Source organism: Sminthopsis crassicaudata, chromosome 1 (assembly GCF_048593235.1).
Source record: "Sminthopsis crassicaudata isolate SCR6 chromosome 1, ASM4859323v1, whole genome shotgun sequence".
NCBI lineage: Eukaryota > Metazoa > Chordata > Mammalia > Dasyuromorphia > Dasyuridae > Sminthopsis > Sminthopsis crassicaudata.
The window spans coordinates 78,999,245-79,025,877 of NC_133617.1; the positions used below are offsets into that span (position 1 = coordinate 78,999,245).

The window sequence follows — 26,633 nt, forward strand, 5'->3', positions numbered from 1 at the left end:
CAATGTTACCTGTTATTGTTATTATTATTCACCCCTACATTTGGTCTGTGTACTCGCGCCTCCCCTTCCTCTCAAATGCCCCTCCCCAAACAGTGGAGCCCCAGAAGGCCCTCGGAGGCCGAGTCCAGTCCGTAGCCGACTGAAGCTCCCCTAGGCCACGTCGGGCAGAGAATCCTTCAGTCCTCACTGGAAACCCCCCAGAGGAAGGACGGGCCCCATTCCCAAGGGGAGGACCCTCTTCCCCGAGTGGAGGCCGCCTCCGATGCAGTGCCCGGTCTGCCGCTGTCACTTCTACCTCCGGCCCTTTGGAGCCAGACGGAGCAGATCTGAACCTTTTCCTCCACAGACGTTCTTTATTTCTTTTCTGGTTCTACGTCTATGTTAACTTGTTAAATACACATTTCTTTATGAAGAAAAATCAGAACACAAGGGAAAAATCATGAGGAAAAACCCAGGAAAATAAATGAACCCAGCCCGTGTTGGTTAATACTCAATCTCCACAGTTCTTTTTCTGGATGCTTAAGAGAATTTCAAATCCTTAAATACAGCTGTTACACGTAATGAGGGACGGCGAGAGGGATTCTTTCCTTCTCCGCCCAAATATAAGAAATTGACAGTCCGTCAGTCACAGCCCACCAGTTGCGGAATTACACGCAAGTTCCCTGCCCCCAGCCAGTGCTCTAACCACTGCACCACAGCGCCTCTTCCCTCTCTGACCTCCCATCAGAGACGCGCTGCCCAGCAGCTCGGCAGCGTCCTCCCCCAACTGGGCACACGGGCACCGAACAGAGCAGTCCAGGCTGTTACACGATCGAGGACCCCCATGAAGCGGCCTGACACTGGCCGGCACTAACTAACACTGCCTTCCTCCCCGAGGCCCTTCCCCACGCTGGCCCTCCCCACCCCCATCGCCCCTTGGGCAGCCCGCCCCAGGCCTACAAAGGCACCACGTGGCCGTGCACGTGGCTCCCCGGAAGGCCTGGCCCAGCGGAAGCAGCTCCCGGCGCATGCTCAGCGGGCAGTCCCGCGGACGCCTGGGGGACCGCTTTCCGAAGGGACGAGGCGGGATCGTTGTCGTCGCCATTGACGTCCTTTCAGTCGAAGGTTGTGGGTGACCCAGGCCGCCGCCTTCCTCACTTCATTCCTGGGCCACGGCGGACCGGGTGAGGTACAGCTCCTCGCAGGCCCGCAGAGGAAGAGGCGGAGGGGGAGCGGGACGTGTGCGGCCCGGACTGCGGGCCCTGCGGCTCCCCTGCCTCGCAGGGCCCCGTCCTCCCTTCTTCCCCGGCCTGGCCCTCATGCATGGGGTCTCACCCTTTCCCTCTCCTGTTCCTCCATTCGCCCTTTGTTTTTACCTCTTCCCTAACCCCGCCGCTCCTGCTCCACCCTTTCCCTCCCCATCCTTACCCTCCTCCGTTCTCCTTTGAGCTTTCTCTGTATCCCTCCCAACTTAGCCACCTTCCCTCCGCGTTCCCCCAATGGCCCTTCCTTGTTCATCTGCTTCTCCCCCCTCCGGTTCTCCTCCACGTGTTTCCCCCTTCTCCTCTTCCCTCGACCCCTCCCCCCCAGCCCTTTGTCCTCCTCCTCCCTTTATTCTCTCCCTTCCCGGCCAGTTCTCTCCTCCTCGCTGTAACATCCCTCTTCACATTTCCCCCTCCTCCATTCTCCTGTCCCCTTTCTTCCTCTTCTCCCTTCCTCCCACCTTCTGCTTCAGTACTCAGCTCCCCTTTCCATCTTCTCTCACTTTCCACCTTTTTCTGTCTGGCCTTTGCAGCTAACCGATCATCTCATGACTTCAGAATGCCTTTTTTTTCTGCTTCCGTTTTTTCCCCAAGATTTGCTTTTAGGCTTGAACTTCTTTTTCTTGTTGCCCTAACTCAGCCCAACTTGTTTTTTTTTGACTCTCGGAAGGTTCAGCCCACCCCATTTCTCTGTGGTGCTGCATCAGTTGTTTTTGCTTCCTTTTCCATAGAATACTCGAAAATCGGGTCATTTGGGGCCTTTCCCCACTTAGTGCCAGTCCACATGCCTGCCTTAGAAGGGACTTTCTGACCGTTTGCTCTTCCCTGACTCCAGTTTTTCCGGCCACTAACTTGAAAACATGCTATTAGTGACCTCTCCCTAGACTAAAAGTTTGGGATATTCTCTCACTTTTAGTATTGACAGAGCCATACCTTTATTCTCCTCTCAGCTGAAGTTGACAAGTATTTCATTAAAGGAGCCCTAGCAAGTGGATTTTTTTTTTTTTATTAGAGTCTACATCGAAAATAAAATTCACTTAATCATATTAGTGAATGATCTGGTGGTGACAACCTATAAATCTTTGGAGAATACTTAGTGATTTGTTCTTGAAACTAGTCTTTTTTTTTTTTTTTTTTTTAAGAAATAATAATTACATGGTAATGAGAATGAGGTAAAAATGAAATTCACAAATTATCAGGACCAGAAATTCAAGAGGAATGGCGCATTGGGCCATTAGTAATTTAGGGAGATAGTTAAGGTTAATTCCTCTCCTGTTATCTTGGTAGGTTTTCTATTGATGGATTCTTAATATCTTGTCAAATTAACTACTCCATATAGACAACATAAGCGGCACTATGTTTTTACAAGGAATGACCTTTGAAACAGTTTGAACTAGCCATGAGTTGAATTTCATATAAAAATATAATTTCATATCATATAATCAATTTTTTTACAGTTGTGAATAATTAAGGGTAAAGAAGAAACAAGTTGTAAAAATCATGGAAGACTATAAAAACCCCGATTTGAAAGAGGCTTCAGTAAATCACAAGGATTTTTGCATAAGGTATGAGGTTTTTTGTTTTTGTTTTTGTTTTTTTTTAGTGAACAGCCTGGTTTTATAAATTGTTTTGGTTTTTGTTACATTTCAGTAAATGTGTAAGATATCTATTATGAAAGATGCTGAACTGGGTGTTGGGGATTTAAAAAAAAAAAATGAAAGAAATGACCATTTTTGTCCTTAGGGAATGATTATGTGATTTAGATGTTAGAGTAAGTGCTAGACTTGGAATAAGGAAGAATCCTGGCTCTTTAACCATAAATATGTCTTTCAATTTCTGAGCCTTAGTTTCCTTTTTTATAAAATAGGGATAATGATATCCGTAGTACTTACCTAACAGGATTGTTGTGAAGCTCAAATGGGAGAATGAATAAGTAAATGAATGAATAATGCTGGGAATAGGGGAAGAAGGGCCAAACAATAGTTATGACTCCCAAGGTTACCATCTAATGAGAGAGACAATGTACAAATTTTTATACACATCAGTATATATGTATATATGATAAATTGTAGATAAACACTAGAAAGAAAGCATTTGCATTAAGTGAGTTTAAAAAGACTGCTTCTCGACAGTGGAATTTTACTTGAGATTGAAAGCTAGGAGGGAGGGAATTCCAGTCATGGGGGACAGCCATCGAAAATGTCCAGAGTTGGGAGATGGAGTTTCTTGCTTAAGGAACAGCAAGGAGGGCATTGTCACTGGTTTACAAAGTATGTCTACATAAATAAGACTGGGGTGACAGATTATAAAGGGGCTTTGAATGCCAAATAGGATTTTGTATTTGATCCTAGAGGTAATGGGAAGCTATTGGAGTCTCTTGAGATAGGGGGTGGGTGGGAGGTATGGTTGACATGAATTTTAGGAAAATCACTTTGACAACCAAATGGAAGATGTGTGAAAAGAGACTTTTGGTAGACTGACTAGCAGACTTTTGCTATAGTCCAGGTGATGTGGGCCTCCACTAAGATGTTGGCCATGTCAGAGAAGAGCAGGGGGCATTTAAGAGAGCTATATGAAGGTTAAAAACTATAGGACTTGATAATAGATTGAAGATGGGTGAGAGAGAGGGGAAGTTTTGATGCTAGATGACTAAGAGAGTGGTGACACCCTCAAATATAATGAAGTTAGGAAGAGGGGATGGTTTTGGGGAGGAGAGAAATTTTGGTTTAAGTTTTAGACATGATCAGTTTAAGATGATTAAAATTGATTTCATCCTTGTTATATATACAGTAGATTTGAAAATTAGGAAACTTTATAGACTTTCTGTTATATTTATCAGTGCATAATACTTTCTAGAATCTAATATTAAGCATAGTAATTAAGTGAGAATAAAATAGGAAAAAATAATTGTCCCTATAAGTATGTGTGTGGCTTCCAACCAAGGGAACCATTTTAACACTGTATCTGCAGTTTCTTCCTTTCAAATCACATTTGATTTTTCTTTATAGAAAAAGAGGGAATCCTCAAGAAATGGAGCTAGAGAACCCAAAAAAACCAAGAATGAAGGAGCCTAACACAGAGAATCAGGAACTATGGGAGGAGGACCAGGTATGAATCTTTTAATTTTATAGTAACATTTCATTTTAACTTGCAGATTCACAATTTCTAGGTATTGCATTATCTTTAATGTAATGATATTTTTTGCCCTTCAATCCCCCCATAGTTGTATGTTTCTATTATTATATTTTGGTAGATATTTTCATATTTATCTTAAAAATAAATATAATTTGAAATTTGGAAATTAGCTTCTCTTCCTGCAGTAAACTTTGTGTTCTTTATAAAATGAGTTAAAATTTTTAAGATTGCATTTAGGTGATTTTAATACTTAAACTAGGAGGAATTTATTTTTAGTTAGTTTTTTGAAGTTGCCTCCTATTACACATTATTGCCTAGTTGGATTTTTTTTTTTTTAATTTAAGTAACAAATTACTTTCCTATCAATAGTCATTCTAACAAGAAAGAGCAGTGAACTTGGAATCAGGAGATTAGGGTTCAAATCACAGCTTTAAAATCCTCCTAGTTATATAACACTCAGGTGAGATAAAACCACTCTGAGCTTCAGTTTCTTTATCTGTAAAAAATGCGAATGTTATCACTTATACTTAGCAGGGTGTTTATGAAGAATGCTTTTGTAAAACTTAAAGTACTATAGACTGTGAGCCGTTTTCATTGAGGCTAAAGATATAGGTTAGCTAAGTGAACTCTGGACTAGGAGTTGAGATTTTACTGTAGTCCTATTTCTGCCCTTGGGTATATGTAAAACAAGTCACTTTCCTATTCTAGACTTGTTTCTTCATCTGCACGATTGAACTAGATAAACATTTCTGACCATTGTTAACATTCTGTAATTCTGTGGTGCTTGAACTCTTAATTATAGGATTCTTTCATCTTTGTGTGTGTGTGTGTGTGTGTGTGTGTGTGTGTGTGTGTGTGTGTGTGTGTTTTTAGTCTTAGAGCATTAGCATAGTTGTTTATTGTGATTCAGATTGTAAAATATTGTAAAAAGCTGCAGTAAATAAATTCATTTTCTTTTCTGTAATCTTATAAATTATAGCAATACTTGTTGAAAGAAGGAAAGAAATTCTCTAGGACCAGAGAAAAGCCAATACAAGAACATGCCATTACTAGGTAATTTTTCTTTTATTTTGTTATAAATAGTACTCCTTTTTTAAAACCAAATAAATACAGAGCTCAGAATATTATATTTAACCATATATTTTAACTCTTTTACATTCTCACAAAGGAGCATGGGTCTTTCTCTTCTATCTTTCCTGTCATTTTTAGAGAATATATTAATTTCACTTTTCTCTCATTTCTAATCCTGAGCTCATATAATTACTTTCTAAGCAGAATGTCTGCTTTTTAAAACTGGATCAGTGAAATATATTAGCTCTTCAGGACTGCCTGATGATATCAGAAAAGTAGAACTAAAATCCAAATTCCTTCTAGTTAAAAGCATTTTCCATAGACTAGTAATCACTGAACTTTTTAAAATCATATGTCTGCATCATTAAAAAAAATCTTGAGTCTGCCCCCTTAATATGTATATATTTATGGACATATACTACCATGTTATAATTACTTATATAACTTTTATGAAAGGTAGATATTTTTAAATGATATGATAAATATGAACTATTTGATTCTAGGTCAATAGGGAGCCACTAGCATTTATTGAGAAGAGTTTGATCCCTACATGGAGGTTGTATTGGAGTGTGAGTGACTTAAGTCAGGAAGACCAGTTAGAATACTATTGCAATTATTTGATCCAGAGATGATAAATGCCTGAATTAGCTGTGTGAAAAGAGGAGGGTGACAGATGAGAGACATGTGGAGGAAGGACCAGTAAGTTTTGGCAGTTAAGTATATAGATGTGGGGTAAAGAAAAGTAAATAGTTGAAGACAACATTGTATTTATATAATTATTCTAATTCTCCCAATCTTTGAAATCAAGATCCCTAAAGTGGGCCTTATCATCTAGTTCCTTCATTGACTTTGCTATGAGCTCATCCTTCCCATTAACAAGAGCTTCCCTTGCTTCTTAGTCTTTCTGCTTAAGATACTAGCATCTTTTTCAGAATTACCCCATACTTTCTATTCTGTTTTGTTTTGCTCAGAAATTCTCTGAACCAGAAAGAAGTACTCGAAGAAAAGAGTGCTGGTCAAGACATTGCAAATGAGGGATTTTGGCAGACCCCTTCTTTTATGGTTGGCAAGGTCCCTGTCAAGAAGGTGAGTCTCCAGTTACTTGGACCAACCACATAGCTCTTACTGTCATTTTTTTCCTAAGATATTAAAAGATATCTTCGGCTAGAAAATGTTTATTGCTATATATGAATACTTTAAAATTACTTCTTTTAAGCTAGAGAGGTTGTGCTGGTCTGGAAATGAGTTATCAAGTACCTCTTTGCCCCCCCAGAAAGGAGAAAGTATTGAACATAGTGTTCTTCAAATTTGCTCTGTATAAGCAAGGTGGGTTGGTTGATCCCATAGAAAACCTTTTAGTTATCAAATTACCATAGGGCTAGAGAGTAAGGAAGTGGTCTTTGTAAATTTTCAGGTACAAATCTTTTAAATCTTTAAGGTTTGCGCATGTAGGATAAGAGATTTATAGTACATTTTTCTTCACTTCTTTTGCTTGGATAAAAGAGTGGTACAATAAATTCAATCCTGAGCCACTGTAATTTAGAATACTTCTCTTTCCTAGCAGTCTTCCTATCTCAGGTGCACCTGTCCAAGTGAGCTAAAGTTAAAGTCTACAAGCAGCTTTTACACCTCTGCTAAATTGTGATTTATGTAGTCATTGCATGACTGACTCTTCTGCTTTCTAATGGCAAGAATACACAACTGGGTTTTTTTTTTGTTGTTTTTTTTTTTTAATTTTAGCTCATCCTTCTAATGTTGGATGTTTCTGTTTCTGTAAAAAGTTCTTTGTTCATTTTGACTGTTACAAAATGTTAAAAAATATATTGTTATGAACTATAATTCGGTTCTTTCCTATGTAAACGGATTAACTGTTTGTATGATGATTGTTGTGTATCTGGTCAAGTACCAGAATTTACTATAGAAGGGAGAGGTATACCTTGCCCTATCAAATCTATGAAAATGAAGCTGGTATAGGATTCAGTAATAGGATTACTTTTTTCTTGTTCATTTTAATCTTGGGCAAAGTTCTGTCAAGTGTATATGATATCCTTGAAATCCTTTTCAAGTTCACTCTACTAGGATTGTTGGAATTGCCAAAATGTTCTACCTGTAGGGATAAAAAATGAATGTGATTTAAATTGTGACATGCAGATTTTTCATTGTCCATTGAATAAGATATCCAAAAAGAGAGAAGAATCTTAAGAAATAAAAAAGATATATTTAGTAAATTGACCAAGATGCTAACCTGTTTGCCTATTTTCACTATGAAATAGTTTTTTTTAAATTTTAATTATTTTTTGCTGAGGCAATTGGGGATTAAGTGACTTGCTCAGGGTCACACAGCTAGGAAATGTTAAGTGCCTGAGACTAGATTTGAACTCTGGTCTTCCTGACTTCAGGCCTGGTGCTCTATCCACTGTGCCACTTAGCTGCCCCTGAAATCTTTAAGAATGAATAAATTGATAATTTAAAACTGATGAAGAAGAGAAGTTTTTCATAGACAATTTTCTATAATAAATTATATTTTTTGAGTTACATAATTGACTAAGATCACAAGTTCCTGCTATTGTTTTAATGAATGAAAAGCATTTAATAGAGGAAAATGAAAAAGCCTCAAAGATTGTTTTGGATGAGGTAATTTCCCAGCATCTATTAAATTCATATGATTCTCTGCGACTAATGTAATTTTATACCTTTATATCAACATCTGTTGTGGTATAAAACCTGCTTACTGGGGTGTTCATCATTGTCTTGGAAGATGAGTTGTATAAAGTCAAATAAGTAGACAAGGGATTCCCTATTAATGTTTCTCCAAATAGTATTGGTTGCATGTAACATTATGCTGATTGTACTGAATTATAGGGGCTACTCATTGAGAATCAGTTATAGAAGAGAGATTGGTTTAGTATGTAATGCATGCTGAAAAGATGGAGTAATGGATAAAATAGGTGTCCAATTTGGCCAATATTATGACCAGAACCTGTATGGGCAACCTATTAAGCACTTATATCAGTTTATAAGTATCTTGTACAGGTAGATGGTGAATTGGCTCCAAATTTGAATAAGAAAGGGAATTGCTATGGATCATTCTTGGGAAAATGTATTTTCAGCAATTGTAGGTTGCTTGCTGCTGCAGAAGCTCAATTTTTATTTAAAAAATAACCATATATGCTTGCTGAGTCTAAATGCCATTGACTCATGGAACACCAGGATTTCACAAGAAACAAAATTGCCAAGAAGCAATGAAAATTTGCACAGTGAGTGTGAGGAGCCTGCAGCATGAGAAAAGCTGCATTAAAAACATCAACATAGATGACTAAAAAAAAGTTGTGTGCTGGTTATGTATGAAGTGAGAGATAACAGGAACAGTGAGTGTGGTGTTTTTTTTTTCAGTTGCCAATCTACTTTATTCACTTTAGGTGTAATTAAAAATATACAGTATGATAGTAAGATTAAATATACAAAATTAAGCAGTCACAAGGGCTTCATTTTTGGATGAGAAACTGGAGGGGGAAAAATTCCTTTTAAGGTTTATAGAAAGGATTGGATGATTATTTGTCATAAGGAAGATGTAGAATTAAAAGATATAACTGCATAGACCAAGAATAGCACTGGTTTCAGGAACTTTGAATTCACTGGGAGCCTGAATTTGCAACTCAAAAAGTATAAAATTAAATAATTACTTAAAATTGCTCTGCATAGTACTCATGTACATTAAAGATACATAGAATGGTGTAGAAATAAGGAAGCTGAGTTAGCAATTCATGTTTTGGATTGAATAGTAAATGTGGTAAATGTTTCTGCTTTTTATTTTATGTGTCAGTTCAAATATACATATTTATTTGCTGGTAGTCTAGAATCAGGACCATGGAGAAAATTAGTAATTCAATTGACTACTTTTATTTAGCCTTAAACTTTAAGCTAAACCAAAGCAAAAGTTAGAGTATCATTAGCCTCCATATGTTGACTTAACCTGTGTATTTAGAATATTGGAATTTCCCTTTATTTATAAGACCATTGCTTCTAGAAATGTCCATCCTACTAATCATTCTTTGCCTGAGTTTCCAGACCTTGTAGGAGAACCTTGGGCAAAAGCTATATCCCTCCACGTGACTTATTTTGGTTGGATTTCCCAGCATATTTTCTTTAGTTAAGTTCAGCTTAACAAACAATGAATATCAAGGATGACATCAAGGACAGAATAGTGTAATATATAGTATTAATAGTATTTAACTGAGAAACTATCATAGTCAGGACTGTAATTGTTTAGTATGAATATATTAACATTCCCACATGGTGTCCTTGACAATACTCAATAGCTTTTTCATATTTTAGTCACTCTACGATAATTGGTTTTGAGTACAGTTCCAGCTATTGTATTGCAATATTTTTGAGGCAAGATTTTAGAGAGAATGCAGCAGTTTTTGTATGAGACCTTGTGACTTGAAGCAAATGTAACAAAATAGAATTTGCCTGTCATATACCTTCCAGTAGTGTGAAAGGCTATAAAATCAAAAGATTTAATTAACTGGATAAGAATATGTAATGATTAATAATATTAGATATTATATTAATAACATTAATACCATTTTATTTCAGGATAATGAATCTGTAATATTCAAAACTACACCGATGGAACAAACATTCCCTTTGAGGTGAGATATTTGAGCGTTCTTCAGCATTAAATGATGAATTACATTTTTCATTTTAACCCGTTTTGGACCCCAGGCCTAATTTTGTGAAAAGGTAGATAAATCCCTTTACACTGGTCCTGGGTTTTCATAGGAAAAAGAATATTTGAACACACAAGGCTAAGAGAACATCAAGAGAATACAGTAAAAAAAAAAAAAAAAAAAAAAAAAATTCTCTGCTTCATTAGTCATCAAGTGTTTATCATAGTGAGAGGATATATAGTTTATTCTCTGTAGGGGTAGGATTGAGCATAAACAGTATGTGTTTCAATATAGAATAATTTTTTTATCAGCTTTCTGCCTCACTTTTCTTCTCTCACTTCACTCCTTATATTCCTATATTTGGGAGCAGTAATATACTTCATCAAAATGATTGAAATGATCTGATATATATGCCACTTTAGTTCACCTCTTTTACTTCTCAGTACTTTTTCTTTCTTATTTTTTTTCCTCTTCTCTCTCCTCTGGTAAGAAGAAAAAATTCCAACTCTCTATTAAGGCTGATCCCCTTAATAGCACCACTAAACCACCTTTCCCACCTCTTTCAGGTTCTTGCTTCAGTAGCTCTTACTATGATTACCACAAATTGACTGTCTGAAAATCTGTTTTATTTTGTACTTCTTATTTGCATTTATGTCAGAAGGGGTAGAGGGCAACAAGATTCAACATTGTTCTTCTAGTATCATGTTTGGTCCTTAAGTCTTTCAAAGTTGTTTTCCTTGACAGTATTTTCTATTCATTGTATAAATTATTCTCTGGGTTATATTCATCTCCCTGCATATAGTTCATACATATGTCCAGGATTCTCTTAAATTATCTGGCATAATTTCCTAGGGTTTAAAATATTCCATTACAATCATTTACTGTGGTTTGTTTAGGCAACCTACCTTTCTAGTTCTTTGCTATAATATTTTAAAATTCTTTGCTACATCAAAAAGTCCTGGTATAAAATATTTTTGTATATACAGATTATTATCCTTTGTCTTTGATCTCTTTTTTGGGGGAGGGAGAAATAAGTGTAGTAATGATATTTCTGGCCAAAAGGCTATATACTATTTAGTAACTCTTTTAGTTTAATTTCAAATTGTTTTCCATAATGGCTAGACTAATTTGCAACTCCACAAAAGTGATCAGTGTGGTTGTCTTCCTTCTATATTCTTTCCAACAATTGCTATTTTCCTTTTCTTCGTCTTTGCTAATTTGATGCTTTTGAGGTAAAACCTCAGAGTGGTTTTAATTTGCCTGTTAGAAATAGTAATTTAGAATATTTTTTCATACAGTTTTTGATAGCTTGAATTTTGTTCTTTGAGCAATATCTAGATATTTTGACTATTTATCTCTTTGGGAATGGCTCTTGTTTTTAAGGATTTTTGGGGTTTGTTTTAAAATAAGTTTAAAAAAAATTTTTTAAATATGTACAAAGATAGTTTTCACCATTGACCCTTGCAAAATCTTGTGTTCTAAATTTTTCTCCCTTCTTTCCCCCCACCTCACTCACTCCCCTAGACATAATCCAATATAGATTAAACGTATTACAGTTCTTCTATTGTTATTATGTATTCAGATTATTTCCCTAAGTCTTTAAATTCCAGACCTATAAAAACTTGCTGCTTCAGAGAACTTGCTGCAAAGATTTTCCCCCCAGTTGCTTTTTCCTGTTTTAGCATCTTTCTCCCAGTGCTACCAATGGTTTATAACTGAAACAATATGCTTTCATTTTATGACTTGCTTCTTTTTCACCTCAGAGCTAGATAATTGATTCTTTTCATTATATTTTTTCTTTTTAATTCTCCATTCAGGATCTACTCTCTAAAGTTAAGATTCATTTATTTTTATTTTTATCTTTTTAGCATGAATCCCTGATCTGCACCTTTTTCTTGTTGAGTTTGTGAGAAGGTACTTCATGAACTTTAAAGTGCTGTTGAGAAGTATGAATTACAGGTAGAATGAATGATGTAATTTTTCTCTAGTGCCTCAGGCATGCTTTGTAGTTTGGGGCAGGCCCAGCTTCCTTAGTACCTTAGTATCAGCTAATCTAGGATTCTCAAATTTTTTAGAACCATCTTCCCTGTTTTAACATGAAAAAAGAAAAAAAATATTTGCATCATAGAATCTTAAAGACTATATAGTCCAACCTATATGTATCATGGATCCTCTCTTTGACAAAATTGTTAATTAGTTTTGTTTGAAGACTTCCAGTGAGAACTCATTATCCTCTGAGGTAAACTGTCCCACTTTTTTATAGTTCTTACTGTTAGGAAATTTCTCATTACATCAAAAGAGTAGACCTGACCATGTGACTTCCTTTTAGTAAGTCCTGGTGATTCCCTGTAACCTGTAGGATCAAATATAAAATCCTTTGGCATTCAGAGTCCTTCTTAACCTTCCACCTTCCTCCTTTCCAATTGTCTTACATCTCTTAGATAATTTTAGATCCAATGACACTGGCCTCCTTTCCATTCCTTGAACAATACACTCCCATCTCAAGATTTTCTGTGGCTTGGCCCAATACTTGGAATTCTCTTTCCTCATCTCTGTCTTCTAGCTTCTTTCTAGATCCAATGAAAACCTCACCTTCTATAGGAAGCCTTTCTCTAATCTGCATAATTTCATTTTCTTTACTCTTGATTATTTCCAAGTTATCCTGTATGTAGTTGTACATAACTGTTGACTCCTCTTCCAGATTGTGAGCTCCTTGAGAACATGGGCTACCTTTTCCTTTCTTTGCTATAGTGTTTGGCATATAGTAGGTGCTTACTAAAGGTTTATTGAAAAGTATTGACATCAAGGCAAAATTGGCTTCCTTTTTTTTTTTCTCTCAGTAATATCTTATTTTCTCAATTACATGTAAGATAGTTTTTAGCATTCATTTTGGTAATATTTTGAGATCCAGATTTTTTTTTTTAGGGAAAAAAAATGCGAAAGAAAAAGCAAAAAAAAAAAAAAAGTGAAAATAGTATGCTTCGCTCTGCATTCACCATCCATATTTCTCTCGGATGCAGATAGCATTTTCCATTCCAAATCTATTGCAATTGTGTTGGTTCACTATTGCTGAAAAGAGCTAAATCTATCATAGTTGATAACCACATAATCTTGCTAATACTGTGTACAATGTTCTCCTGGTTCTGCTCACTTCACTCAGCATCAGTTCATGCAAGTCTCTGCAGACTACCGAAATCAGCTTGTTCATCATGTCTTGTAGAGCAATCACATTGTTATAATCATAAGCCATAGTTTATTCAGTCATTTCCCAATTGATGGGCATCCATTCAATTTCCAGTTCCTTGACACAACAAAAAAAAGTTGGTGCAAATTTTCAACACGTGGATTCTTTCTCCTCTTTCTGTGATCTCTTTTGGAATTTATTGAGTGGGGGAAGGTTGACATACTTGATCCATTTTAGGAAAATAAGTGACTGCTGAATGAGGAATAGACTGGAGTAGAGATGCCTAAACTATTATCCTTTCTTTAGTCCATTCTAACCAAATACTTTTTCTTTTTAAAAAACATTTTTGACGTTCATTTTTTAATTACAGATGCACCATTTTTTACCATTTTAAAAATATTGGGGTTCCATATCCTTTTCTTCTTTTTCCCCTCTCCCTTCCTTAAGAAGACAAGCAATTTGATATGTTATTTGGATTTCAGTCCTGCAAAACATTTTAATTTTAGCCATGTTGCAAAAGAGAACATAAACCAAAATCCCCAAAATCATAAAGTTAAAAAAAAAAAAGTATGCTTCCATCTTCAATCAGACTCCTGTTCTTTCTCTAGAGGGGGAAAGCATTTTTTATCATATTCTTCAGAATTGTCTTGGATCATTATTTTGCTGAAAATAATTAAGTCACTTCCTTAGCTCATGTAAGTCTTTCCAGGTTTTTCTGAAAGCATTGTATTTATCTTCTTATAGTACAACAGAATTCCATCACAATCATAAACCATATCTTGGTCAGCCATTCCCCAATTGATGAGCATTTCCTTGATTTCTAGTTTTTTGAATCACAAAAAAGTTATTATAAATATTTTTGTACATACAGGTCCTTTTTAAAAATTCTCTTCAAGATGCAAACCTAGTGGTTTGCTGGATCAAAGAATATGCAGAATTTTAGCTCCCTTTGGACATAATTCTAAATCTCTCTCCAGAATGATTGGATCAATTCAAATCTCCACCACGATTACATAAGTAGCTCTGTTTTTTCACATGCCCTCCAACATTTGCCATTTTTCTTTTCTGTCATATTAGTCAATCTGATAGGTTTGAAGTCTAATCATTTCTCAGCATTTTCTATTGCTTTTCATTCATTAAGCCTTCAATGAGGACTTAAGCAATTTTTTAACTTTTTGCTTCTTTTTTAAAATGGGGACACAGTACTCTGCAGGAATGACTTGGCTAGTATCAACATTACTGAGAATTGTGTCTTAACATACCATTATGTCGGGGGTAGCTAGGTGACGCAGTGGATAGAACACCAGCCCTGAATTCAGGAAAACCGGAGTTCAAATGTGATCTCAGACACTTAACACTTCCTAGCTGTGTGACCCTGGGCAAGTCACTTAACCCCAGCCTCCAAAAAAAAAAAAAAAAAAAAAAAAAAAAAAAAAAAAAGCACAGGATGAAGGAGTCATGGCTCAATTAAAGTTTGAGGAGGAAAAAATCTGTTAGTTTTTAGTAAACTCAACATAAGGTAGTCATTGAGTGGGGATTCTGGGAAGAAGTCAAGAGAATTAGGAGAGAGGAGACAGAAAGTGTAGAACAGGGACAGAATGGTCTTCCTGGTTCCAAGGCTATCTCTCTATCCACTGTTGTGCCTCCTCTCAAGATATCAGTTGGACATAATGGTATGTTGTTCCCCCCCCCCCCGACCCCCCCGGGATGCTGTGGGTTGGGGTTGGGAGAGGATTGTTGTTCTCATGCAATTTTGGCATTCTTTCAGCCTTCCCTTTTCACTTTGGATTTTCTTGAATCTTTTGATTTGACTTCTTTAGGAAGACTAGTTTCTCTTGATCTGATTTTTTCAACCTTATGCTAGAAATTAAGGGGTAGAGCTTCACAAGCTGGTTATTTACAGAGCAACAACTAGCTTTCCCCTTCATTCCTAGTGTTGAGCCTTTCCTCCTATCTCTAGTCCTTAAGGGTGAAAAGGTGAGCGTATTTCCTGATGCTATCTGAGCAAGTACTTCCTTTAGGACTTCTTCCTCTTACTCCACTATCTGGCACCTGGCATTTAGGTGAGGAGGGAACCCTTTTCTGAGTTGTTATATCTTTGTTCCCCTTATTCTCCCCCCCTTTTTTTATGTGGTAGCCAATTTTGCCTGTCAATAAAATTCAGTGTATTCCTGTGGGTAAAGTTAAATAGAAATTTATAAAATTTGTATTCTAGATCAGAACAGATAACTCTGGAGGTGAAGCCTGGAAATAACGAGAAGCTGTCCAAGAAAAAAGGTGACAAAGTAAGTATTTTTAAATTATGGATTTTTTTTTTTAACAATTTGCAATCTATCAGATATAACTTTAATTCTTAAAAGATAATACAACTTGTTATTTGTGTACTGATATATTTTGGGGAAATGGCTTAGATAGCCAAAAGCTTTAATGCAGTTTTAAGCTTTAGTATCTTTTAATAGCTTAAAATCTTCTATTCACAAGTTCATAGATTTGAAAGTAATCAGAGAAGCCAGGAACGTCCTACATTACTGCCACATTACTCACCTAAGGACACCTTTGGATTCATATCATTCCTGGAGCATGTTCAGCTTCTTCATCTTCAGTGGGGTTGGTTTATTCCTGTTCTGGAATAGTCTCATCTGCTACTTAGGTGCCAAATAGTCAGTGATTCTTCTTCCATTTCTCTGTGTGATAGTCTTCTACCCTTCAGTTTTCAACACAGGTCAGAATTATTCTTTGTTCCTTGGTATCCGTTTTCTTCTTTGTTTTTACATTGCATTTAAAAACACTTAATTTTCACTGAAAACTTAGAGGATAGAGAAATATTCTTTCAAACCCTGTTAGCCTTCTTTTCTAAAATTCAACACTTTAATCAAAGATAGAAAGTCATTTTGTTAAGGCAGAAATATGAATGTCACATAGGTCTGGTTGTTGGAATATTTATTCCCTTTACTCATCATTTTCTGGAAGTGAGAACTATAATATTTCCTGGAGAACTGATATTGGCAAACTGCCTGTGGTTCCACATTTGGAGTTGTCATTCTCCTCTTGGTTAGCATTTTTAACATAATTTTTTCTTCTATACTTTGTAGAATATTACTTCTGTCCTTAAAGTTAACAGTATCGTTCATTCCTGTCTCCTTCCTCCAATTTCTTCCAATTAAAAAAAAAAAGCACCCTCCTTTAAGGGTCCTTTGTGTTAAATAAGCTTATTGAAGCAGAACAGATTTGTACATTTTTCTATGTGTGAAAATGTGTATCATTCTGTATTTCATATCCATAACCTCTCTTTTAGCAAATAGCTTATTTAATCATTGGTTCTCAGAAGGTGTGATTAGCCATTACATTTATTTCTATTTTTAAATCTTTTTAAATTGCTTTTTTCTTTAACAATGTTGTAGACATTGTATAAATTGTTCTTTCAGTTCCACTCATTTAATACTCGGTACATCAGTTCATACAAGTCTTCCCAGGACTCTGGATCTATCACTTGAATAATTTCTTATGGCACAATAATATTCTATTACTTTCATATATCTTTTTGCTATCATTCCCCAATTGATTAACACCCCTTTATTTTTCAGTTTCTTGCTAGAGCAAAATATGTTGTTTTAAATATTTTTGTATACATGTATCTTTGTCCTTTGATTTTTTTTTTAGGGGGATATAAGCCAGGTAATACTATCACTGAGTCAAAGAGTAAATTTAATTTAGTGATCTTTGAGGTATAGTTCCAAACTAGCCTTTAGAATGGCTGAATCACGTTACAAATCTACCAACAAGCACATTAATGTGCCTTTCCTCCCATAAACCCTACACCAATTATAATTTTCCCTTTTTTTCATCTTTTGCCTATCTGATGGGTATGTAGTGGAAAATCAGAGTTGTATTCATTTGCATTTCGGTTATTAATGAATTGGAATATTATTTCTTTTTGTTTGTGTGAGATGATTGGGGTTAATTGCCTAAGACCATATAGCTAGTAAAAATGTTCATTGGGGCAGGTAGGTGGTGCAGTGGATCATCAGCCCTAAAGTCAGGAGGACAAAAGTTCAAATCTGGCCTCGGACACAGCTAGGAAGTATACCTAGTTGTGTAACCCTGGGCAAGTCACTTAACCCCAATTGCCTCAGCCTCCCCCCAAAAAAATCTGAGATCAGATTTAAATTCAGGTCTTCCTGACTCTAAAGCCTGTGTTCTAAGTATTATGTCGTCCAGCTGCCCCCTAGAATATTATTTAAGTTATTTATAATATGAATCTTCTTTTGAGATCTACCTTTTCTTGTCCTTTGACCTTTTGTCTTTGAGGCAATGATACTTGTTCGTATATATTTAAATCAATTCTCTATATCACTTGGATATCAAATCTTTACCAGAGAAATTTACTGTAAAGATTTTTTACTGCATTAACTTGTTTCTCTTCTAAGTTCACTAGCATTGATTTTGTTTGTGCAGAAACTTTTTATTATGTAAATAAAACTGTCCATTTTTTAAAGTGTGATTTATCCATTTTTGGTAAAAGAGTCTTCTCATAGTGGTAATTTATCACCTCTGCTATTCTGATTTGATTATAGTATTGCCTTTTCTGTCCAGTATTCATTTGGAGTTTCTTTGCTCTGTGGTATGAGATATTGGTCTAAACCTAATTTGTGTCATAATGCTTTGCAGTTTTCCTAACAGTTTTTATTGAATCCTTTCCCCAGTGGTTGGGATCTTGGAGTCAGTTACTGTTACTTTGTTTATTCTATATCTTGTATACCTACCTAATATATTCCACTGATCAACTTTTCCATTTTTTAACCAGTACCAAGTAATGATGATAACTGGTTTTAGTATTATGTTTGATATCTACTTGGCCCATTTCTTTCTCATTTCTTTTCATTATTTCCCTTGAGATTCTAGATCTTTTTAATTACTTCAGATGAATTATTATTTTTCCTACCTTTAAAGTAATCCTTTGTTAATTAAATTGATTTGGCTCTGAATAAATAAATTAAGTTAGTTGTATTGTCTTTTTAAATATATTGCCCTGAGCTGTGAACTATAGGTAGAAGCTATAAATAATTAATCTTCAGTTATTAAGGTGGATCTCTATTTTTGTCAAGAATTTTGTGGTTGTATTTATTTAGTTCCTGTATCAGTCTTGATAAGTAGATTACCAAATAATTTATACATTCTATAGTTGTCTTAAATGAAATGTTTCTTGTCTCTCATCTTACTAAGTTTTGTTGATAAAATGTAAAAAGCAAATAATTTGTGTGGGTTTTAATATCGTGCTAATTGATAAAATTATTATTTCAATTAAGTTTTCATTAACTCTTTAGGTTCTCTAATTAGCTATGTAATCTACAAAGTTTAACAATTTTATTGCTTCTTTGTTTATCTTTATTTCTTTTTTCTTATTTCTCATTTTTCATTTCTTGTACATAGCATAAAATAGTGGTTATAATGGACATTCTATTTGCATTTCTTACTGAAAAGGCTTCTAAAAGTTCATCATTTTATATATATAATGTTGGTCAAAATCTCTTTACCTTGATAAGGTGGTCCATTTACCTTTTTTTTTTTTTTTTTTTTTTTTTTTTTTTGTGCTGAGCAATTGGGGTTAAGGGATTTGCCCAGAATCACACAATTAGGAAGGGTTAAGTGGGGTAAGCCATATTTGAATTCCAGTCTTCCTGACTTCAGGGCTGGTACTCTATCCACTGTATCACCTAGCCACCCCTCTTTTTTTTTTTTTTTTTTTTTTTTTTTTTGCTGAGGCAATTGGGGTTAAGTGACTTGCCTAAGGTCACACAGCTAGGAAGTCGGGACCAAATTTGAACTCAAGTCCCTCCTGACTTCAGGGCTGGTGCTCTATCCGCTGTGCCACCTAACTTTCCCCCCTTCCTCCATTTACTTTTAAATAAAAAATAGACATTGCATTTCCTCCAAAATTTTTCCTGCATCTACTTGTGATTTTAAAATGTTCTTTTTTAATTATATGAATTTATAGTTTTTCTTATGTTGAAAAAACAATAACTTTGAATTCCTGGTATAAATCTAGATCTAGTCATATGTATAGTAGTTGGTTTTACCTGTGATAATATTTCAATTAAAACTTTTGTGTCAGTATATATTTAGGATATTGGTGAGTTGTTTTTTTCTCTGATTTCTACCCCCCAAGTTAGGTTATCATAATTATTTGTATCACTGAAAAAGTTTGGCAGGATCTCTTTTCTGTTTTTGTAGTTTATACAATTCAAATTAATTTTTTTTCCTTGGAATTTATTTGTGAAATCATTTGGTTCTGTTGCTTTTTGGAAGAGGGAATTTATTTTTTATTTGCAGTTTTTTAGTCTGAAATTTAATTATTTAAATTCTTTTTCTTGTTTTGTTAAATTATATTTTTATAAGCATTTATTTCATCAAAGTTATTAATTTGGGCAAAATATTTTCAGAAAATTTCTTTCATTTGTTTGAATTTTTTTTTTTTTTTTGCTTTTGAGGCTGGGAATTTATTTCCATTTTTCTTTTTCAAAAATTAGATTAGCTATTACAGAAAAAAAAAACCAGATCATTAGTTTTATTTAGAAATTAAGTTATAGATTTCCTCTCAGTTTTATCAATGTTATCTTTGATTTTGAGTTCTATTTTGGTGATAGTTGAGGGTTTTGGTTTTTTTTTTATGTTTTTTGCTTTTTGTCTGTGTGTGTGTGTGTGTGTGTGTTTTTAGTTAAATACACATTTTCTTAATCTATTCTTTCTTTTATTAAAAAACCTTTTTAGATTTAAAAATTTTCCCTTTAATATTACTCTGGGTGCATTCCAAAAGTTTGGGTATGTTGTTTCATTGCTGTCATTTTTCTTGATGAAATGATCTATTGTTTCTTTGATCTATTCTTTGACCTACCAATTATTTAGAATTAACTTCCAGTTATTCCTTTCTTTAAAGATCCTTTATTGAATATACTTTTATTGCATTGTGGTCAATATATATATATATATATATATATTTTTTTTTTTTTAAATGACTTCTGCTTCTCATCTTTGGAAGTTTTTCTTTTTCTTTTCCTAATATATGCCCATTTTTTATAAAGTTTATTGCACATAGTTAAGAAGTACGTATTTTTCCTTATTCTTAAATTCAGTAATCACAAAGGAGCTAGTATTTCTAACTTTTATAAAGTTTTATTTAGATCCTTATCTTCTCCTTTTTGTTAAATGTTTCTAGGTCTGAAAGAAATGAATGTAAATTCCCAATTATTATAGTTTTATTGTATATTTTTCCCTGTAAATCTATCAACTTTTCCTCTAAGTATTTAAAATTCTGTCATTTGGTGTATGTGTATAAATATGTATATAATTGGTATTAATATGTTGTCTATGGTATCTTTAAATATTATGCAGTTTTTCTGTTTATCTCTTTTAATCATGTTTATTTTTATTACCTTGTTTGAGATCATGAATTCTACCCCTAATTTTTTGAGTTCATCTCAAATCAAAAATATTGTCTGCTATGTATACAATCTCCTTTCTACCCCTAAATTTTTTTATATTATTGCAATAAAATAAAAATACCTACATCCCCTAAGTATACCCTTAATAACTATTTTGAAAAAGATACAGTTTTCAAGCGTTACATCTATCACCTCATGTTGGGTTGTAAACACTTTAACCTTTAAAAACAAGTGGTTTTTTTTTTTTCCCCTTCTATTTACTTTTTTATGCTTCTCTTGAGTCTTATTATATTTGGATATCAAATTTTCTGTTCAGCTCTTTTTTCATTCAGAAATGATTGACTATTGAATGTCCATCTTTTCCCCCTGAAAGAGAATGTTTAATTTTGCTGGTTAGTTGATTTTTAGTTGTAGTTCAAGCTTCTTTGCCTTCTGGAATATCATATTCCACGCCTTCCCACATTTAATCCTAAGTGTGGCTCTTCAATATTTGACTTGTTTCTTTCTGACTGCTTGCAGTATTTTCTCATTGATTTGATAATTCTGGAATTTAGTTACTATATTCCTTGGTGTTTTCATTTGGGAATCTTTTTCAGGAAGTGATTGGTGGATTTTTTCAATGACTATTTTGCCCTCTGGATCCTAGGATATTAGGGAAGTTTTCCTTGATAATTCTTGAAAGGTGTTGTCCAGGCTCTTTTCTTTCATTGTGTCTTTTAGGTATTGAAATAATTCTTAGATTGTCTTTCTTGGATCTATTTTCCAGGTTAGTTGTTTTTCCAATGAGGTATTTTATATTTTCTTCTATTTTTACAGTTTTTAAATTTTGTTTGACTTTCTTGATATCTCATTGAGTCATTCACTTCCATTTGTCCAATTCTAATTTTTAGGTAATTATTTTCTTTATTTTAAAAAATTTTTTAATTTATTAAAAAAAAAAATGAAAAGGAATACAAAACAAAATGAAACAAAACAAAAGAGAACATTGTCATGTTCCCAGCAGAAAATCAGGGAGGATTCAAAATATATAACAGGGGCAGCTAGGTGGCACAGTGGATAGAGCACCAGCCCTGAAGTCAGGAGGATTCGAGTTCAAATCAAATACATAAATATATATATATATATATATAAAACAACAAATCACCAGTTCATGAAATTTTATATATGTAATACATAAATATACATATATATATAAAACAACAAATCACCAGTTCATGAAATTTTATATATGTATATGTTCAAGAAATTGTGTGTGTGTGTATATGTGTGTTAGTAAGAGAAATTATATTTGAATGTCCATCTTTTCTTTACTTCCTTGTAAATTGTTCTTTTGTTCTCTGCTTTGTTCCTTTTTTACTTTATTCTTTTTTTCTCCTTTTCATCCTTCTCCCCCACCCCAAGCAGACTATAGTTAAGAAAGGATATATTTATGTATACATATGTAGATATAAACATACACACATCTCCTCCCTCCCCCACATACATACACACACATATCTTTCCTATTCCTGCTGACCCTTCGCTTTAATTCTGCTCCTAACTTGCCTTACTTAATCTCCTCACCCATGGATTCCCCTTTTTCTCTCAGTCTTTGCTTCCCCATCTACCCATCCCTTCCCCCTTATTTCTGTATACATTTTGAAGGGTGCTGTACTTTCGTGATATATATGTAGTTTTGCAAATTTATAGGTTTTCAGAACTATGAGCCTTCTTCCTCCTCTAATGCCTCAATGTGTATTCTTCCGCTGTACCTCATTTGTATAACATAATTAATATTTTCACTTTAACTCTGCCCCAATCTTTCTTTTGCACTGTCCTATTGTAGATGTCAATCTTTAACATATGATATAAATTTCCCATGTAAAAAAAAAAAAACAAAAAACATTATTTGTCCATGTTGAGTTTCTTAAAATTGATATTGCTTCTTATATGTTAAATTTTCTATTAATTTCTAGTTTGGTTGATACAAAGGCCTGAAAATCTTCAAGTTTGTTGAATGTCCATTTTTTCTCAATCAATATTATATAAATAATTTTGCTGTATGATATTTTTGTCACAAGCCTAATTCTTTTGATTTTTGGTAAATATGATTTTAGAATCTGATCTTTTATCCTGGCTGCTGCTAAGTTCTGTACAATTCTAATTGTAACTCCAGTATAATTAATTTTTTTTTTTTGTTCTTTAAATTTTTCTCTTTGATATAGGGGTTTCAAAATTTGGCAATAATGTTTCTATGTGTTTTCCACAAAGAATCTCATTGAGATGGCTATTTGGTGGCGTTTTTCTATATCTACTTTCCCCTTATGTTTTATTACTCCAGGATAATTTTTTGGGTTATTTCTTGCATTATTGTGTCAACATTCCTTTTTTGGTCACAGCTTTTAGTCAATCCAATTATTCTTATATTTTTTTTTCTTCTTGATCTGTTCTCTAGATGTCATTTTTCTTATAAGATGTTTTATATTCTGTTCTATTTTTTCATTCTTTATAATCTGTTTTTTTATTTCTTGATCTCTCATAGCTTTATTGGCTTCCCTTTGCCCAATTCTAATTTTCAAAGAGTTATTTTTGTACTTTTTCTAGTTTAACTTTTTTTCCATAATCTTCTTGGATTTTTTGGATGGTTATTATTATTATTACTTAGTATTTCCTCAGTATCCTTCATTTGGTTTTTAAATTCTTTTTAAAATTCTATAAATTCTCTCTAGGCAGGGGGCCATTTTGTGTTACTCTTTGGGGTAGAAGTTTTTTTTACTTCCATGTCCTCCTCAGAATATGACCCCAGTTTTCCCTATTCCCATAGTAAGTTTCTATGGTTAGGTTCATTTTTCTTTGTTGGTTCTTTTTTTTTTTTTTTTTTAAAGAAAGATTAGTGTAAGCATTTCTAATCCTGAGGTAGGTAGGGGATGATGCCTCTGGCTTAACTTCAGTTCTTCCTCTCTGACCTGGAAACCCAGACCAAGAGCTCCTCCCTCCATCAAGTGCCCACAGCCAGCAGTGTCTCTGCCCCACTGCTTCTACACTGCCATGTGCTTGTACCGTCTTGTCTAGGGCTATGTCTCAGCAGCACAGCTGGGCCTGGTGTTCCAGATAAGCTAAGGTTTCCTCAGTCTTCTAGGACTCAGACCCCCAACTCCTCAAGCAGTCTAGGAGGTGAAAGTTTCTGTGGTTCTTGCTGAAGGTTCCAGCTATACCCAGCTAGCCGGAAGCTGTTTGCACTTCACAGCCAGCTAGGTTGTGTCAGAACCATTCCTCTTCTGTCCCAAGTCTTCATTTTTCAACAGTCTATGTTTGCCTTGGGGTGTAAATTTGTTCTATTTGTGGGACAAATCTGGAGAGCTTGAAATTTAACCAACCTATTCCACCATCTTCCCAGAATCTTTCCCAAATTACTGTTTTCAGTTAGCCTTTTTTTTTTTTTTTTTAAACCTCTTTTTGCATTTGGACAATTGTACTTTGGGAGTACAAAGGAGTTGTTTTCTATATTTTTTTTTCCCCATTTAGCCAAATTTAGTCTTTAACAAGTTTTCTTTTTCCATTTTGCCAAGTTTGTTTTTTAAGGAGTTGTTTTCTTCAATTTCTGTGCTTCCTTTTCCAAGCTATTGGCTTTCTTCCCCAAACTTTCATAACTCTCCTGCATAGCTTTCATTTCTTTTCTCCGTTTTTTTTTCTGTCTCTCTTTTAAGATCTTTTTTGAGTTTTCCAAGAAAGCCTTTTGAACTTGAGACTAGTTCATATCCTCTTTTGAGGCTTCACCTGAAGGCATTTTACTTTTTCTGTACTCTTCTGGGTTTGTGTTCTCATTTTCCCTGTTTCCATAAGTAGCTCTCTGTGGTCAGAGCACTTTTTGCTTTTTTGCTCATTTTTAAAGGTTAAGGTCTGCTCCTAGGGCATAGGGGAGATCGTCCTGAGCTTCTTCTTCAAGGGGACAAGGGCTTCTCACTGACTGTGCTGGGACCAATGGTGCTGCTGGGTTTCCCATTGCATTGGGGTGGGCCCGGCGGAGTCCAAGCCTGTTGGGGTTCAGGGGCTCACATTTTGCCCTTTGTAGTTACTAAGTTAGAGTTCTCACAGCTGGTCTGTTGATTCATATAGCCTTATGAACCAAGACAGAGTAGTCTGTACTTTGACTAAGAGTCTTCAGTTAGATTCCTCATATTGGGTCTCTCTGCTCTATACCTGTGCTGGACCAAATTGTCTCCTGCCCAATTAAGATAGACCTTTCCTGAAGTCCTTCCAAGATATCTTAAGCTACAAAAGTTATTACCCTCCAAATATTTATGAGTTCTGTCACTCCAAAATATGTTCAGATCTAGTTTTGATTCTGTAGAAAACTGAGGAAAGCTCAGACAATGTCTTTTCTACTCTCTACAATTGAGTCTCTGCCTCCCCTGCCATAATATTCATTAGAATCTAATTGTTTTGTGTTTTTCTTTCTGATAAATTCTTCCTTGATGGGAGTTATTTGTTGATATAATTCATTTGAAAATCCATCTGAAAATTATATTCTTTTTCTTTGGGAATTCATTTATGACTTGTTTCTTTTTTTGAGATTGGGTTATTTAGATTTCCCATCTGTTTTTCTTAAAAGAGTCTTAATATTTTATGTTTCTATAAATACTTGTTTTGTATAATTATTTGGAAATTTTAACAAATACCTTATTGGCATAGTTGTTTCTGATAACTTTATTTTTTCCCATTTGTATTGAAATGTAGAGAAAAAGAAAAAAAAAGGAATTCACAGGAAATAATCTCTTTTCTCAGTAAAGCAGGGGGCAATATCTTTAATTGATGAGAAAGTTGAGGTTTGTTTGTGTGGGAGGGATATAATGTTGATGAAGGCTTGAGGTGGGAAAAAAAATGTACATCTTGCTACTTTCCCGGATATGTTTTCTTTTTTTTTTTTTTTCTTTTTTTTTTTTTCATTTTTCCAAATTATCCCCTCCCTCCACTCCCTCCCCCCGATGGCAGGTAATCCCATACATTTTACATGTGTTACAATATAACCTAGATACAATATATGTGTGTAAATACCATTTTCTTGTTGCACATTAATTATTAGCTTCCGAAGGTATAAGTAACCTAGGTACATAGACAGTAGTGCTAACAATTTACATTCGCTTCCCAGTGTTCCTTCTCTGGGTATAGTTATTTCTGTCCATCATTGATCAACTGGAAGTGAGTTGGATCTTCTTTATGTTGAAGATTTCCACTTCCATCAGAATACATCCTCATACAGTATTGTTGTTGAAGTGTATAGTAATCTTCTGGTTCTACTCATTTCACTCAGCAACAGTTGATGTAAGTCTCTCCAAGCCTCTCTGTATTCCTCCTGCTGGTCATTTCTTACAGAGCAATAATATTCCATAACCTTCATATACCACAATTTACCCAACCATTCTCCAATTGATGGACACCGGATATGTTTTCTTAATGCAGTTCTGTTCTACCACTTTTTTTCTCTGTTTTGAAGAGGGCTAACTTTCTGGATGCATATTCTAGCATCTCAACAGCTCTTGTGTATTCTGTGAGATCCTATTTTCCTAATTGCTTATTATGCATATTTGATATATTAGCATGGATTATCATATTTGATATATTAGCAATGGATTTTATTGTTGTCTTTCTTTTTGGGTAATTTCTACTTGAATTAATGATGCTCTCCTTATATATTGTATCTGCTACTCTGTGTATGACAGGCATTTTTAATAGTAGTTTTGTCCTAATCCTTCTATCTTAAGTTTAAAATCATCATCATATTTGTAAAATTATAGGCAATTGTATTATTTTTACCATCTCTCATTAAGGATATTCCATCACGTATAATAATTGCTTGTAAATTGATAGCTTGACCAAGAGCCTATCCTTCCAGTTACCAGGCATTACCTTA

General features: G+C 34.6%; 1 protein-coding gene across 2 annotated transcripts in view; it reads left to right on the top strand.

Moving 5' to 3' along the window:
* Positions 1 to 1,042: 1,042 nt before the first annotated feature.
* Positions 1,043 to 26,633, top strand: part of LOC141540236 (DNA topoisomerase I, mitochondrial-like) — a 68,878-nt gene continuing 43,287 nt past the window's right edge. Inside the window, exons 1-7 of one of the 2 annotated variants that reach the window (XM_074263996.1) lie at positions 1,043 to 1,163; positions 2,699 to 2,806; positions 4,250 to 4,349; positions 5,356 to 5,429; positions 6,419 to 6,533; positions 10,047 to 10,102; positions 15,520 to 15,589. In XM_074263996.1, coding sequence (XP_074120097.1) covers positions 2,742 to 2,806; positions 4,250 to 4,349; positions 5,356 to 5,429; positions 6,419 to 6,533; positions 10,047 to 10,102; positions 15,520 to 15,589 — 480 coding nt within the window. In that variant the 5' untranslated portion in view covers positions 1,043 to 1,163; positions 2,699 to 2,741. Of the gene's footprint in view, positions 1,169 to 2,698; positions 2,807 to 4,249; positions 4,350 to 5,355; positions 5,430 to 6,418; positions 6,534 to 10,046; positions 10,103 to 15,519; positions 15,590 to 26,633 lie in introns of both variants that reach the window. The other variant, XM_074264004.1, reaches the window with a different exon arrangement.